Here is a 14721-nt window from a genome sequence, read left to right on the forward strand (position 1 = left end):
ACGTAAAGAAAAGAAACAAACTTATGCTCTGGTGTTCTGTAAAATGCCTGGAAAAGGATAAATACAAGCAGAGAAAGAGAAGTTGTTGAGTGTTGAGTGAAGTCTGGTGAATTATTCTCCAGATTAATAATTCCCTTCCAAGTGGGGATTGTGTTTTACACAAGCAACGTGACAGCCGGAGACCCAAGAGAGGGGACCGGAGGTCCTTTGGAGGTCAGGGGTGCTGGAATGGGAGCCGGTGGGCCCTAGAGGGTCAGAGACCCAGGAGAGGCAAAGGGTGCCTTGGAGCCGGGGCCGCTATCTCTGGAGGCAAGATTGCGGACGGAAAGTCCTCTAGAGGCGAGACCACTGCAGGTGGGGCCGCTGGAGTCTCTGGAGACGGGGCCGCTGCATGAAAGGCCGTTGGACTCTGTTGGCGGGGCAGCTTCAGGTGGGACAGCTGTAGTCTCTGAAGGCTGGGCAGCTGTAGTCTCTGAAGTTGGAGCCTCTTGGTTGAACTGGATGTTGAGCTAGACTGCCGCGGACCCCCAAGAACCCTCCAGGAGTGAGTCAGAAGTGACAGCCAGGGAGATTCCAGGCCATGAGTGCAGACAATGGGGCGAGGATGCAGATTCCTTAATGTCCTGACAAGTCACGAGACCAGAGACAGCGTCAGGAGGATCTGCGCCTTGCCAGCAATGCTGACCTGGAGGAGAGGCGTGGACCTGCTCTCTACAATGTGGGTCAACCCCGGGAGGACACACAGCCAGCCAGGAACCAAATAAGCAGGAAGTGTCCCTGAGGGGAAAAACTAATCTAAATACTATAAACATACAACACTTAAAGTTAGGAGAACTAATAAACCTAAAACTAGAGACAAGAACCAACAGCGGAGATCTAATACTGGGTAACTTAATAATGGAGACGGGAAAACTAAATGTGAAGTGACTAGAGGGGAACATGGGGGAAACCTGGAAGGGGCTGGTGACCACAGGGACACAGAACATGACAGTACAGGTCCTTCTCAAAGAATTTGCATATTGTGATAAAGTTCATTATTGTCTGTAATGTACTGATAAACATCAGACTTTCATACATATTAGATTCATTACACACAACTGAAGTAGTTCAAGCCTTTTATGGTTTCTAATATTGATGATTTTGGCGTACAGCTCATGAAAACCCAAAATTCCTATCTCAAATAATTAGCATATTTCATCCGACCAATAAGAGAAAAGTGTTTTGAATACAACAAAAGTCAACCTTCTAATAATTATGTTCAGTTATGCACTCAGTACTTGGTCGGGAATCCTTTTGCAGAAATGACTGCTTCAATGCGGCGTGGCGTGGAGGCAATAAGCCTGTGGCACTGCTGAGGTGTTCTGGAGGCCCAGGATGCTTCGATAGCGGCCTTAACCTCATCCAGAGTGTTGGGTCTGGCGTCTCTCAACTTTCTCTTCACAATATCCCACAGGTTCTCTACGGGGTTCAGGTCAGGAGAGTCGGCAGGCCAACTAAGCACAGTAATACCATGGTCAGTAAACCATTTAGCAGTGGTTTAGGCACTGTGAGCAGGTGCCAGGTAATGCTGAAAAATGAAATCTTCATCTCCATAAAGCTTTTCAGCAGATGGAAGCATGAAGTGCTCCAACATCTCCTGATAGCTAGCTGCATTGACCCTGCCCTTGATAAAACACAGTGGACCAACACCAGCAGCTGACATGGCACCCCAGACCATCACTGACTGTGGGTACTTGACACTGGACTTCAGGCATGTTGGCATTTCCCTCTGCCCAGTCTTCCTCCAGACTCTGGCACCTTGATTTCTGAATGACGTGCAAAACTTGCTTTCATCTGAAAAAAGTACTTTGGACCACTGAGCAACAGTCCAGTGCTGCTTCTCTGTAGCCCAGGTCAGGCGCTTCTGTCTCTGTTTCTGGTTCAAAAGTGGCTTGACCTGGGGAATGCGGCACCTGTAGCCCATTTCCTGCACACGCCTGTACACGGTGCTCTGGATGTTTCTACTCCAGACTCAGTCCACTGCTTCCGCAGGTCCCCCAAGGTCTGGAATCGGTCCTTCTCCACAATCTTCCTCAGGGTCCAGTCACCTCTTCTGGTTGTGCAGCGTTTTCTGCCACTTTTTCCTTCCCACAGACTTCCCACTGAGGTGCCTTGATACAGCACTCTGGGAACAGCCTATTCGTTCAGAAATGTCTTTCTGCGTCTTACCCTCTTGCTTGAGGGTGTCAATGATGGCCTTCTGGACAGCAGTCAGTTCGGTAGTCTTACCCATGATTGCGGTTTTGAGTAATGAACCAGTCTGGGAGTCTTTAAATGCCTCAGGAGTCTTTTGCAGGTGTTTAGAGTTAATTAGTTGATTCAGATGATTAGGTTGATAGCTCGTTTAGAGAACCTTTTGCTTTTGAGATAGGAATTTTGGGTTTTCATGAGCTGTACGCCAAAATCATCGATATTAGAAACAATAAAAGGCTTGAACTACTTCAGTTGTGTGTAATGAATCTAATATATATGAAAGTCCAATGTTTACCAGTACATTACAGAAAATAATTAACTTTATTACAATATGCTAATTTCTTGAGAAGGACCTGTATGTTAAAGTCACCAGTTATGAGAAGATGATTGAAGTCTGTTGTGATAACAGAGAGAAGCTCAGTGAAGTTTTCTAAGAAATTAATGCATGACCCTGGAGGTCTGCATATTACTAACACTAAGATCTAGGGTTTACCTTTTAATTCAAAACAAATATACTCAAAAAAGTCTAAGTCACCACACACTATTTGTTTGCAAAGGAATGAGTCTTTAAAAACAGCAGCTACACAACCACCTCTCGTCGGAGCAGCCACTCAGCCATGCTGGTAAACATTGAACGAGTGGATTCAACCCAAAAATGGTTAACTGACCCTAAATTTAGTAGATGTCTCTACAAGTGGGAACATGGTACACATGCCTTGTATTTAAATAAAGAAAGGGCGTGAGCCAAACCGTGAATTTTAAAAATTTTATCTATAAAAAAGTAGGGACACACGATATTTTGGCATCAATACTGTATACACATTGATGCCATTTATAGATATAAAGCAAGACATTCAAAAATTCAGCTTGAACAATTTTCAGTCTAGGGGTGTGCGATTTGAAAAAAAAATTACAAAAAAAAAAAAAAAAAACCAATCAGATCGCTATTTTTGTTTTTGGCAAAAAGCCAATACGATTTTTTCACTGTTCTTTCTAGTTCGACAATTCTGACATTTTGGAAGTTATTTAGCAGTTATTTAAAAGCATACCCATTCACACAAAATAGGTTAAATAATTCTGAAACCTAAAAACTTCTTAAACTTCCAATATCTATTCATCCATCTATCTTTCTATCCATCATTACATTATGATTTTATCGTCAGATCACACAACTCTACTTCAGTCTATAAAAAAAATCTGCTAATTTCAGAAGCATAAATATCAGCATGTATATCCATCCATCTATTTTCTTCCGCTTATCCGTGTAACGTGAGGAAATATGGGTTTTCTGTGCAAAAGGTCATTTGACTCGGCTGGGTCAAAGAGCTGGGTCGCTGAGAACTTTCACCCACAGATTGAGACCTTTGCAGACATGAATCGGGTTGTGGGGGCAGCAGCTTAAGCTGAGAGGCCCAGACATCCCTTTCTTCTGCCAATTGGGCCAGCTCTTCTGGGGAAATCACAAGGTGTTCACTGGCCAGCCAAGAAACATAGTCTATCCAGTGTGTCCTGGGTCTTCCCCAAGCCCCCACAATTCGGCTCAGAAATTGGTCTCAACCCGGAAGTACCAGAAATTGCAGTTCCACCCTCACCCACTAGGGGCTGGTGTCAGAAGCGAGCAAATCCTCATTGACTCCCATGTTAAAAATACCAATTTCACAGCAGAAATAAACATGTTTACAGCCTGGTACCAGAACATGTTTTTGGTTTAAATGATCTAGTTTACACTCACGACAACTCTGAGGGGGGTGAATGTTTTTCTCACTCTTCTGTTTAAGTGTATTAAAAGCCTAAAATTCTGTATAATTAATGAGCATCAGACCCACGTGACCACAGAGCTAGCTCCGTGGAAAGGCCTCAGTAGAGCCTCGGTCTGGCCTGGAAACTGCTCCGGGATTTTGAGTCTCTGTGTGTGTGTATTCTTGTTTGGATATTATTTGTGCAATTGTTGGACAAAATGACTTGCTGTGGCATTAATTGCACTAATAGAGCATCCAAGGAGTCTCCACTTCATTTTTTTCGGTAAGTAAAATTATATTTATGTATTTTAGGTCACTGCCGAGCTGAGCTTAGATTTTAACATGTACTGTTTAACCATGAAATTTAAATGTAATAGGGTAAAACCCAGTGCATGTAACATAATGCTGCACTTTAGAAAATGGGTTGAAATATAACATGTTGGTGGAGCTGGGTTCCCACTATCGGCTTGTGGAGCTCTCCGAGACCTCTGTGTTCCTCCCGGTTTTACCCAGCGGTCAGCCCGGCGTATCTCTGACTCAGAAGCTCTGGTGTTGTGCACAGATAACTCCGGTTGTAGCTAGGTTGCTACCTCCGTTAGCTTAGCTCCCACCTCCGCGTTAGCTTAGGGTTAGCTTCAGGTTAGCTTGTAGCTAGTTCGATCGGGTGTCGTCATTTGATCCCAGCCTTACAGCCCCACCCTCAGCTCCTCCTCTCTTCCCTTTTGTGGAATTGTCTGGGCTGGACGGAACCTGTGACACGGTCAAAATGGCGGCTGTGGCCACCTCCCATTTTAGTACAAAAACTTGTTATTGGAGTCTATGGAAACCCATTGTCCATATATGTATGTCGATGGTCTTCCCTTAAGTCTTCTCCCTGTTTGGACATGCCCGTAAAACCTCAACTGGCTCCTCTCGATGTGGAGAAGCAGTGGACAGGGGTTGCCCCAGCAATTTATAAGCCTGGCAGGCCGCCAGGCTTTGCTTGGTCACCCATCAGGTTAAGTGTGGTGTGAACCACCCCAACAAGGAATGATCTGTGGACCTGTTTAGTTAGGATTCATTTCTCACCCATGATGCCTCCTCAGTACTGTCACTTAGGTTGAGAATAGGTGGCTCATAATTGTTAATAGAAACAATCACACTGGTAGGGCACTAATGAGGCCTCTGTTTTCGACAGGACATTATAAAATTATGTAAATGCAGTGTTTCCCCTAGGAATTTTTCCAGCTGTGGTGGGGGGCTTGGGAAGAAATTATGACAAGTCTCTAAATAAAGTAAAATTTTCCAGTGCAGACTGGAGCCAACCCATAGAACCACTGATTTGATCTCATTTCAGAGAAGAATAGAACAGGTTAGATGCACCTAATAAATAAAATTACTAACAAACTCAGGAATCTTTCTTTGCTTCACTGTTCTGGTGCCGAGAATATCACTAACGTGGATCAAAGGAGATCCACAGATGAATGCACCTCTTATTTATTATTTGGAGACTACATTTACTGCAGCTGGCAGAGGCAGAGATTGTTTCTATTGATACACGGATTTACAGAATCATTTTAAATGTTAATAGGGGAAGACTGCAGGAGGGAGCGGTAAAATACAGGGGGTCCCCAGCAAAAACAACAAACTTTACGAGTTTGATGAAACCCGCTGGTTTTCTATCAGGCAGTCACGGGGCAGCTCCAACGACCCAGTGGCTGTGCTGGGTCAGTTGTCGAGCTCAGTCCGGTACCGGCTCGGCCGTGAACGAGCCGAGGTGACGTCGTGCTCTGCTTAAGAAGAAGCGTTATTTTCCCGCTTCAGAAGAAGCGTCCAACGTGTTTTTACGCTTTCTCCGAGACATGTCACGTCGCTAAGTTGTTAGCGCCGCGCGCTAACACGTCAATAGTGCAGCGTAGCCTGCTGGAGGTTTTAAGGGTTCAGATGAAAACACCCGACCTCTCAGGCTGCTCACACATCGATCTTAAGTTGTCGCTGTTGCGCTCACGCCGTAATACAGTATTAGATGCAGTTAAAGTCAGACATGAAAAAATAAATTTTACATGAATAAGTGATGCTTAGCCTGGTGGGGGGAGGAGAACCTGGCCTAATAAGCACTGGAGGAAACCCTGTCAAGATTGTCAACACTCGTTTATCTTAATGCTATTGAAACGTCAACCAAAAAGCTTCATATCCACTGCTACCTTTCTAATTTTAAACTCAGTAACTTATGCTGCAACTTCACCTTGCCCTGCCTGCTCCTCCACCTGTTGTGATCACAAGCGACAACATAGTAGTTCCCGCTGCTTCTTCGGGAAACAGCGCCCGAAAAAAAAAAAAAAAAAACTTGGGATCTTGTAGGCGTGGCGGTGGGATTTCAGCCGTGGCGGGCCGCCACGGCTCCGCCTATGTAAGGGAAACCCTGAAATGTATAGAGAGAGTTCAGTGTAAAGACTGGCCATCTGCTCCATCTACTTGAACCTTTTTTGTTAGCTTGTTACATCCTAACAATTTGCCGGTTCATTGAATTTTGTTCCTGTGTTCAACTGAGTAAAGAAGTTGTTTTTAAGGAATCCACATAAGGAAAGCTAATTTACAAAAATTATATATATATATATCAGAGTATTTTCAGCTGTGCAGATAAAAAATCTGATAGACTCAGATAAACTGATTACTTACAAACTCCATTGCACTGTTGTTAGCAAACAATTCCTGGACTTGAACACTCCAATCCACTCTAGGAACCAGCGCACCGTGGGGCAGATGAGGTTGGCACAGGTAACAAATCCATGGGTCAAGGTGCTTAAGTGACTCAAATGTCCCTGGTCCAACCAAGATGTTCAGGCAGTCCTCACAATAGGACCTGCAGATAAACAATGCAGAGAAGATGACAGCACTTGTCTCCACCTGTTACCTGTCTGGGCTAGGCTTAGTGACAAAGACACACCTGCAACAGCTATCATTTCCACACAGTATGACCTCAAGCCCGTAGCAGCAAATAGTACAGTAGGACTGGTATCCATCTTCATCGTAGCGATATAGAGTTTCTGTGAAGTTATCCTGCGCAAGCAAACACACACACACACACACACACACACACACACACACACACACACACAAAATATATCTGACAGTGTAAAAACCAGTTGGGTGCTAGCTAAAATTAAAAGTTCTCAATTTAAACCTATCTCCCAAAAGAGATTCTGATGAAAAAATAGTCAGTGAAACTCTAGGATTAGAAAAGCACGATAGCATGACATCCCATCATCACTTTAACGTTCAAGGACTCACCCATCCTGACTCACAAATAAGGCTGTTGTTGGTTTAGCATTCAGGAAACAGCAGAGAACATCCCAGCTAGTAAAAGCTAATTGTTAGAATTAGCAACTCCACCACATGGCAAAACTCCTCCAGGCTTGTGTTATTTGTGGAGATTAAAAAATTTATGTTGCAAAGTAAACCGAGTCAATGGTAGAGTCGCACTGCCGTTAGCCTATCATTGGTGGGATGTCCAAATATCAGGAAGTATCTGATCTGGCAATCTTCTAGATCCTGAAACAGATGCACTAGGGCTTTTAGTACTCAAGAGTACGACCTAAAAGGTGTTCTTTCTACTAGAGAATGCAGCAAATGTATTGATTACCACAGCTTTGAACCATCCTTTGTACCAATGTTTGGTCTCAGACTAATCAAACTAGGGCTAAACGATTTTAGGAAAAGACTGGATAGCATTCTTTCTAGGAGAAATTGCGATTTCAATTCTATTCACAATTTCCTGCAAATCAAGATTCAACAGGTCCATAATATAGAATAATATATATAATATATAAAAATATAGTCTAAAGTCCGTAACAGAAGAAACCATCATATTTCTACCATTGAATGAATTTGCAATGAAACAGACAAAAGTGAATGATGAGCGCTTACTTTGCACTTTAAGCAGAGGCTGCCTTGAAAAAGAGGGTGCGAAATCTCGATGTTCTCAGTTCCACAACACAAACAGAAGCCTGTAGAAAAGCAGTTTTATATTTAAATAGCTGGAGGGAATGCAGGCACACATCTATATATACCAGTTTTGTATTGTTCATAAGCAAAAACATAGATGACACATGGGCAGTCCCTCCTCCCCTTTCTCAATTCAATTCAATTCAATTAAAAAATAATTGATTAATCCCAGAGGGAAACTGATTGCTGTAGTAGCTCAGAATAATAATAATAATCAAGTCATCAAAGAGGTGTTGTATATTACAACGGCTGTTGGCAGGAAGGATCTCCAGTAGCGGTCAGTGTTGCAGCCAAACTGAAGAAGCCTCTGACTGAAGACACTCTTCCGTTGTCGGACAGTCTTGTGAAGAAAATGCTCAGGGTTGTCCATCATGTTCTTGATTCTCTGGAGAATCCTTCTTTGCATTATCTCCTCCAGTGGTTCCACAGTCGTCCCCAGAACAGAACCAGCCTTTTCAGGTCCCTGCTTCTGATGCTGCTACCCCAACAGACGATGGCTGAAGAGATTACACTCTCAACAACAGACTTGTAGAAGATCTGCAGCATCTTGCTACAGACATTGAAGGACCTAAGCGTCCTTAAGAAGTGCAGTCTGCTGTGTCCCTTCTTGTAAACGGCTTCGCTGTTCTTTCTCCTGTCCAGTCTGTTGTCCAGGTGAACTCCAAGGTATTTGTATTCCTCAACCACCTCCACTTCTTCTCCCATGATGGAAACATCAGTAATCTGATTGTTCCATATGTTCCTAACCGAGCACTTCGCTCTCAGACTGCAGGTCTACTGGTGGTTCCAAGAATATCTAAACTTAGGATGGGAGGCAGATCTTTTAGTTATCAGGCTCCTCTCCTGTGGAATCAGCTCCCAGCTTTAGTCCGTGAGGCAGACACTTTGTCTACTTTTAAGAATAGGCTTAAAACATTTTTATTTGATAGGGCCTATGGTTAAAATCTGATGTTAGCCTAAATCTGGACAAGTGGGGGAGTACAGGGAGGTGGAGTGTACAGTCGGTAAAGACGGCTCTCCCTTGCCCTGCCTCCAACATGTCTCCATCTAAATAGGATAGATCATCCAGAGTTATCTCTGTAGTTATGCTGCTATAGGCTTAGACTGCTGGAGGACACACTGACCACTTTTCACACTCTACTGCTTTCTTCTACAGTCTGCTCTTTAACTGTACTATTTTGTGCAATTTCAGCTGTTAACTTTATTTTCTGTGTAAGTGTTTTTCTCCCCAGAAGAAGCTACAACGATGTTCTCCTGAGCTGTGGTGGCCTCATGGAGGGGGCCATCGTCTAGCACACTGCTGCTAACCACTTAAACATTCTCTCTCTCCTGATAATAACTTTTTGTTTTCATTGACGTTGGATGTGCTACTACTAGTTTATCCGTTTAATTATAGATCCACTAGGATAAATACAATAAAGTTTATCTTTCACCAAATACAATATTTACTAAGACATCACAATATATCTATAGACACATTACGTGTGTGTGTGTGTGTGTGTGTGTGTGTCATGGTCTGCATCTGCCCCCTCCTTTATGTGCCTCCTGGTGTCCTCCATCCCTCTCTAGATTCCCTCTTGTGTCCCTTTGTTCCCCAGCTCCTCTTGTGCTCCACTCCAGGTTCTCCCCTTGTGCTCTCTTAGTGCCCTCATGTGTCCTTGTCTGCATCCCTGTTATGTGTCTTATGTTGTAGCTCTTTGGCGCCCTCATGTGTCCTTTTCTGCGTGTCAGTTTAGTGTCTTATGTTTGTAGTCCTTTAAGTCTATTCCTCCCAGGTCTTGTGTCATCTCATTCATCCCCAGGTCCTCCAGGTCTCATTTACATTCTGTGTCCTTGTAGTCCCCAGCTTCTTTGTCCCCAGCTCAACGTGTGTGTGAGATTCAGTCTCCTGCTCAGTGTTTGTGTGTGTGTGTGTGTGCTTGTCCATTCCCCTTTCCTGTTTATATATAAGTACATTGGTGTGTGTGTGTGTGTGTGTGTGTGTTAGTCCTTCCTGCAGCCTTTAGGTTTAGTTTTGGTGTCTTAAGTTTCTTAGGGTTATTTGGCCCTCTGTTTCTGTTTCCCATTTTGATTATTAGGTTCACCTGTCTTCCCTCCAGCTCTCACTTCACACACCTGCTGCCATTTTCCCTGATTGCTCCTCCCAGTGTATTTAAGCCCTGTCTGTCTCTGTGTTCTTGTCGGTCCATTAATGTTTGTTGATTCTGTCAGTTTAGTCCCTCTGTGTTTAACCAGAGTTTCTTGATTCCCAGATAATAATCTGCTCTTTGACCTATGGGATTTTTGGCTTTTTGGATTTTGACTCCCAGTTTGGATTACCTTGGTTTTTGGCTAACCCACAAAATAAAGACTTTTTATTTAAAATCTTCATCCCTGCCTCCGTGTCATCCTGGGTACTGCATTTTGGGTCCACACCACCGCATCGTGACAGAATGGACCGACCAGAACAGGACCCAGCAGGAACTCCAGGTACACAGGAGATGTTCTATTATGACGGTGATCCAGACCTTTGTATGGGTTTCATTCGGGACTGTGCCCGTTGTTTGGACTTGGAATCTTCAGAGTTCAACAAGGTTTCGTATATGGTGCTCTGGTTGAGGGGTAAAGCCATGCGGTGGGTTGCTGACCGTTTCGACATAGAGGATCTTAAGGCTGTGTCTTTTTGGGACTTTGCTGCATTGCTCCTCCGCACTTTTGGCCGAGATCCTCCTCCACCAGTCGCTGATGCCACCTCAGCATCTCAGATGGGTCACACCGCCACACCCTCACCAGGTCCTGACAGGGCCACCACTTCCTCTCCGATGTGTCACACCGCCACACCCTCACCTGATCCGGACTGCATCAACTCCCCATCTCAGACCATCAGAACCGTATTCATTTCAATCTCTCCTATGCATGTTGATGCCACCTCAGTTTCTCAGATGGAGTACACCACCACACCCTCACCAGGTTCTGACAGCGCCACCACTTCATCTCCGGTGGGCTGTATCACTTCCTCCGCACCTGTTGAAGTCACCCCCGCACCTCCTAGGAGTCGTGCTCATCGTAGACGACAACGCCATCACCAGCACTCTCCTGAGGCCAGAGTGGTGCCGCCTATCTCAGAGGCCCCTACTCGGAGACCTGCGTCTGAGTCACACCTCGCCTCAGCGGTGATCCAAGGGGACGCATCGCACCTCGCCTCAGCGGTGGTCCAAGGGGACGCATCGCACCTCGCCTCAGCGGTGGTCCAAGGGGACGCATCGCACCTCGCCTCAGCGGTGGTCCAAGGGGACGCATCGCACCTCGCCTCAGCGGTGGTCCAAGGGGACGCATCGCACCTCGCCTCAGCGGTGGTCCAAGGGGACGCATCGCACCTCGCCTCAGCGGTGGTCCAGGTGGACGCATCGCACCTCGCCTCAGCGGTGGTACAGAAGCGGACGCCACCCGGCTCGAGCCCCGAAGCAGACGTACCCGGCTCGAGCCCCGAAGCAGACGTACCCGGCTCGAGCTCCGAAGCAGACGTACCCGGCTCGAGCCCCGAAGCAGACGTACCCGGCTCGAGCCCCGAAGCAGACGCTCCCACGTCCCCGGGCCCCGAAGCAGACGCTCCCACGTCCCCGGGCCCCGAAGCAGACGCTCCCACGTCCCCGGGCCCCGAAGCAAACGCTCCCACGTCCCCGGGCCCCGAAGCAGACGTCGCTCCCTCCGGCTCTGAAGCAGACGGCGCTCCCACATCCCCGGGCCCCGAAGCAGACGTCGCTCCCTCCGGCTCTGAAGCAGACGGCGCTCCCACGTCCCCGGGCCCCGAAGCAGACGTCGCCTCCTCCGGCTCTGAAGCAGACGGCGCCCCCTCCGGCTCTGAAGCAGACGTCGCCCCCTCCGGCTCTGAAGCAGACGCGCCCGGCTCTGAAGCCGATGTCACCCCCTCCGGCTCTGAAGCAGACGCGCCCGGCTCTGAAGCCGACGTCGCCCCCTCCGGCTCTAAAGCAGACTCGCCCGGCTCTGAAGCCGACGTCGCCCCCTCCGGCTCTGAAGCAGACTCGCCCGGCTCTGAAGTCGACGTCGCTCCGTTCCCAGAAGCCTCAAGAGTTCCAGTCACCACAAGTTCCCCAGTCTCTGGCCTTCCAGTCACCACAAGTTCCCCAGTCTCTGGCCTTCCAGTCACCACAAGTTCCCCAGTCTCTGGCCTTCCAGTCACCACAAGTTCCCCCGTCTCTGGCCTTCCAGTCACCACAAGTTCCCCCATCTCTGGCCTTCCAGTCACCACAAGTTCCCCCGTCTCTGGCCTTCCAGTCACCACAAGTTCCCCCCGTCTCTGGCCTTCCAGTCACCACAAGTTCCCCCGTCTCTGGCCTTCCAGTCACAAGTTCCCCCGTCTCTGGCCTACCAGTCACCACAAGTTCCCCCGTCTCTGGCCTTCCAATCTCCACAAGTCTCTCAGTTTCAAGCCTTCCAGTCTCCCCAAGTCTCTCAGTTTCAAGCCTTCCAGTCTCCCCGGGCTCCGGAGTTCCTTCCTCGTCATCCTCCTCTAAGACCCCTGTTCCCCATCACCGGCCCCCTGGGCATCTTTGGTCCCGCCTCCTGATTCCCTGTCGCCGGCCCCCTAGGCTTCCCTCGTCCCGCCTCCTGATTCCCCGTCGCCGGCCCCCTAGGCTTCCCTCGTCCCGCCTCCAGTTTCCCCGTCGCCGGCCTCCCAGGGTCTCCTGTTCCCTCCTCGCCTGCCCCTTTTTGGGTTGTGTTTTGTTTGCTCCCTCCTCTCCCTCCCTCTGGTTGTTTCGTGTCTTGTTTTTGCCTTGTCTTTTGCTTGTGGTGTTTGTCTGTCTTGTGGTCGTCTGGTATCCGCCCTTAGAGGGGGGGGGGGTACTGTCATGGTCTGCATCTGCCCCCTCCTTTATGTGCCTCCTGGTGTCCTCCATCCCTCTCTAGATTCCCTCTTGTGTCCCTTTGTTCCCCAGCTCCTCTTGTGCTCCACTCCAGGTTCTCCCCTTGTGCTCTCTTAGTGCCCTCATGTGTCCTTGTCTGCATCCCTGTTATGTGTCTTATGTTGTAGCTCTTTGGCGCCCTCATGTGTCCTTTTCTGCGTGTCAGTTTAGTGTCTTATGTTTGTAGTCCTTTAAGTCTATTCCTCCCAGGTCTTGTGTCATCTCATTCATCCCCAGGTCCTCCAGGTCTCATTTACATTCTGTGTCCTTGTAGTCCCCAGCTTCTTTGTCCCCAGCTCAACGTGTGTGTGAGATTCAGTCTCCTGCTCAGTGTTTGTGTGTGTGTGTGTGTGTGTGTGTGTGTGCTTGTCCATTCCCCTTTCCTGTTTATATATAAGTACATTGGTGTGTGTGTGTGTGTGTGTGTGTGTTAGTCCTTCCTGCAGCCTTTAGGTTTAGTTTTGGTGTCTTAGTTTCTTAGGGTTATTTGGCCCTCTGTTTCTGTTTCCCATTTTGATTATTAGGTTCACCTGTCTTCCCTCCAGCTCTCACTTCACACACCTGCTGCCATTTCCCCTGATTGCTCCTCCCAGTGTATTTAAGCCCTGTCTGTCTCTGTGTTCTTGTCGGTCCATTAATGTTTGTTGATTCTGTCAGTTTAGTCCCTCTGTGTTTAACCAGAGTTTCTTGATTCCCAGATAATAATCTGCTCTTTGACCTATGGGATTTTTGGCTTTTTGGATTTTGACTCCCAGTTTGGATTACCTTGGTTTTTGGCTAACCCACAAAATAAAGACTTTTTATTTAAAATCTTCATCCCTGCCTCCGTGTCATCCTGGGTACTGCATTTTGGGTCCACACCACCGCATCGTGACAGAATGGACCGACCAGAACAGGACCCAGCAGGAACTCCAGGTACACAGGAGATGTTCTATTATGACGGTGATCCAGACCTTTGTATGGGTTTCATTCGGGACTGTGCCCGTTGTTTGGACTTGGAATCTTCAGAGTTCAACAAGGTTTCGTATATGGTGCTCTGGTTGAGGGGTAAAGCCATGCGGTGGGTTGCTGACCGTTTCGACATAGAGGATCTTAAGGCTGTGTCTTTTTGGGACTTTGCTGCATTGCTCCTCCGCACTTTTGGCCGAGATCCTCTTCCACCAGTCGCTGATGCCACCTCAGCATCTCAGATGGGTCACACCGCCACACCCTCACCAGGTCCTGACAGGGCCACCACTTCCTCTCCGATGTGTCACACCGCCACACCCTCACCTGATCCGGACTGCATCAACTCCCCATCTCAGACCATCAGAACCGTATTCATTTCAATCTCTCCTATGCATGTTGATGCCACCTCAGTTTCTCAGATGGAGTACACCACCACACCCTCACCAGGTTCTGACAGCGCCACCACTTCATCTCCGGTGGGCTGTATCACTTCCTCCGCACCTGTTGAAGTCACCCCCGCACCTCCTAGGAGTCGTGCTCATCGTAGACGACAACGCCATCACCAGCACTCTCCTGAGGCCAGAGTGGTGCCGCCTATCTCAGAGGCCGCTACTCGGAGACCTGCGTCTGAGTCACACCTCGCCTCAGCGGTGATCCAAGGGGACGCATCGCACCTCGCCTCAGCGGTGGTCCAAGGGGACGCATCGCACCTCGCCTCAGCGGTGGTCCAAGGGGACGCATCGCACCTCGCCTCAGCGGTGGTCCAAGGGGACGCATCGCACCTCGCCTCAGCGGTGGTCCAAGGGGACGCATCGCACCTCGCCTCAGCGGTGGTCCAAGGGGACGCATCGCACCTCGCCTCAGCGGTGGTCCAAGGGGACGCATCGCACCTCGCCTCAGCGGTGCTCCAAGGG

At 47.9% G+C, this 14721-nt stretch overlaps 1 protein-coding gene across 2 annotated transcripts in view; it reads right to left on the bottom strand.

Moving 5' to 3' along the window:
- LOC107390569 (DNA (cytosine-5)-methyltransferase 3B) overlaps positions 1 to 14721 on the bottom strand; it is a 133733-nt gene that overhangs the window by 32917 nt on the left and 86095 nt on the right. For both annotated transcript variants that reach the window (XM_054745607.2, XM_054745606.2), the window contains exons 13-15: positions 7878 to 7957; positions 6898 to 7010; positions 6630 to 6813 (exon numbers count right to left, since the gene is read on the bottom strand). In XM_054745607.2, the coding sequence (XP_054601582.1) occupies positions 6630 to 6813; positions 6898 to 7010; positions 7878 to 7957 (377 nt within the window). The remainder of the gene's footprint in view (positions 1 to 6629; positions 6814 to 6897; positions 7011 to 7877; positions 7958 to 14721) is intronic.

This window comes from Nothobranchius furzeri, chromosome 10 (assembly GCF_043380555.1).
Source record: "Nothobranchius furzeri strain GRZ-AD chromosome 10, NfurGRZ-RIMD1, whole genome shotgun sequence".
Lineage (NCBI taxonomy): Eukaryota > Metazoa > Chordata > Actinopteri > Cyprinodontiformes > Nothobranchiidae > Nothobranchius > Nothobranchius furzeri.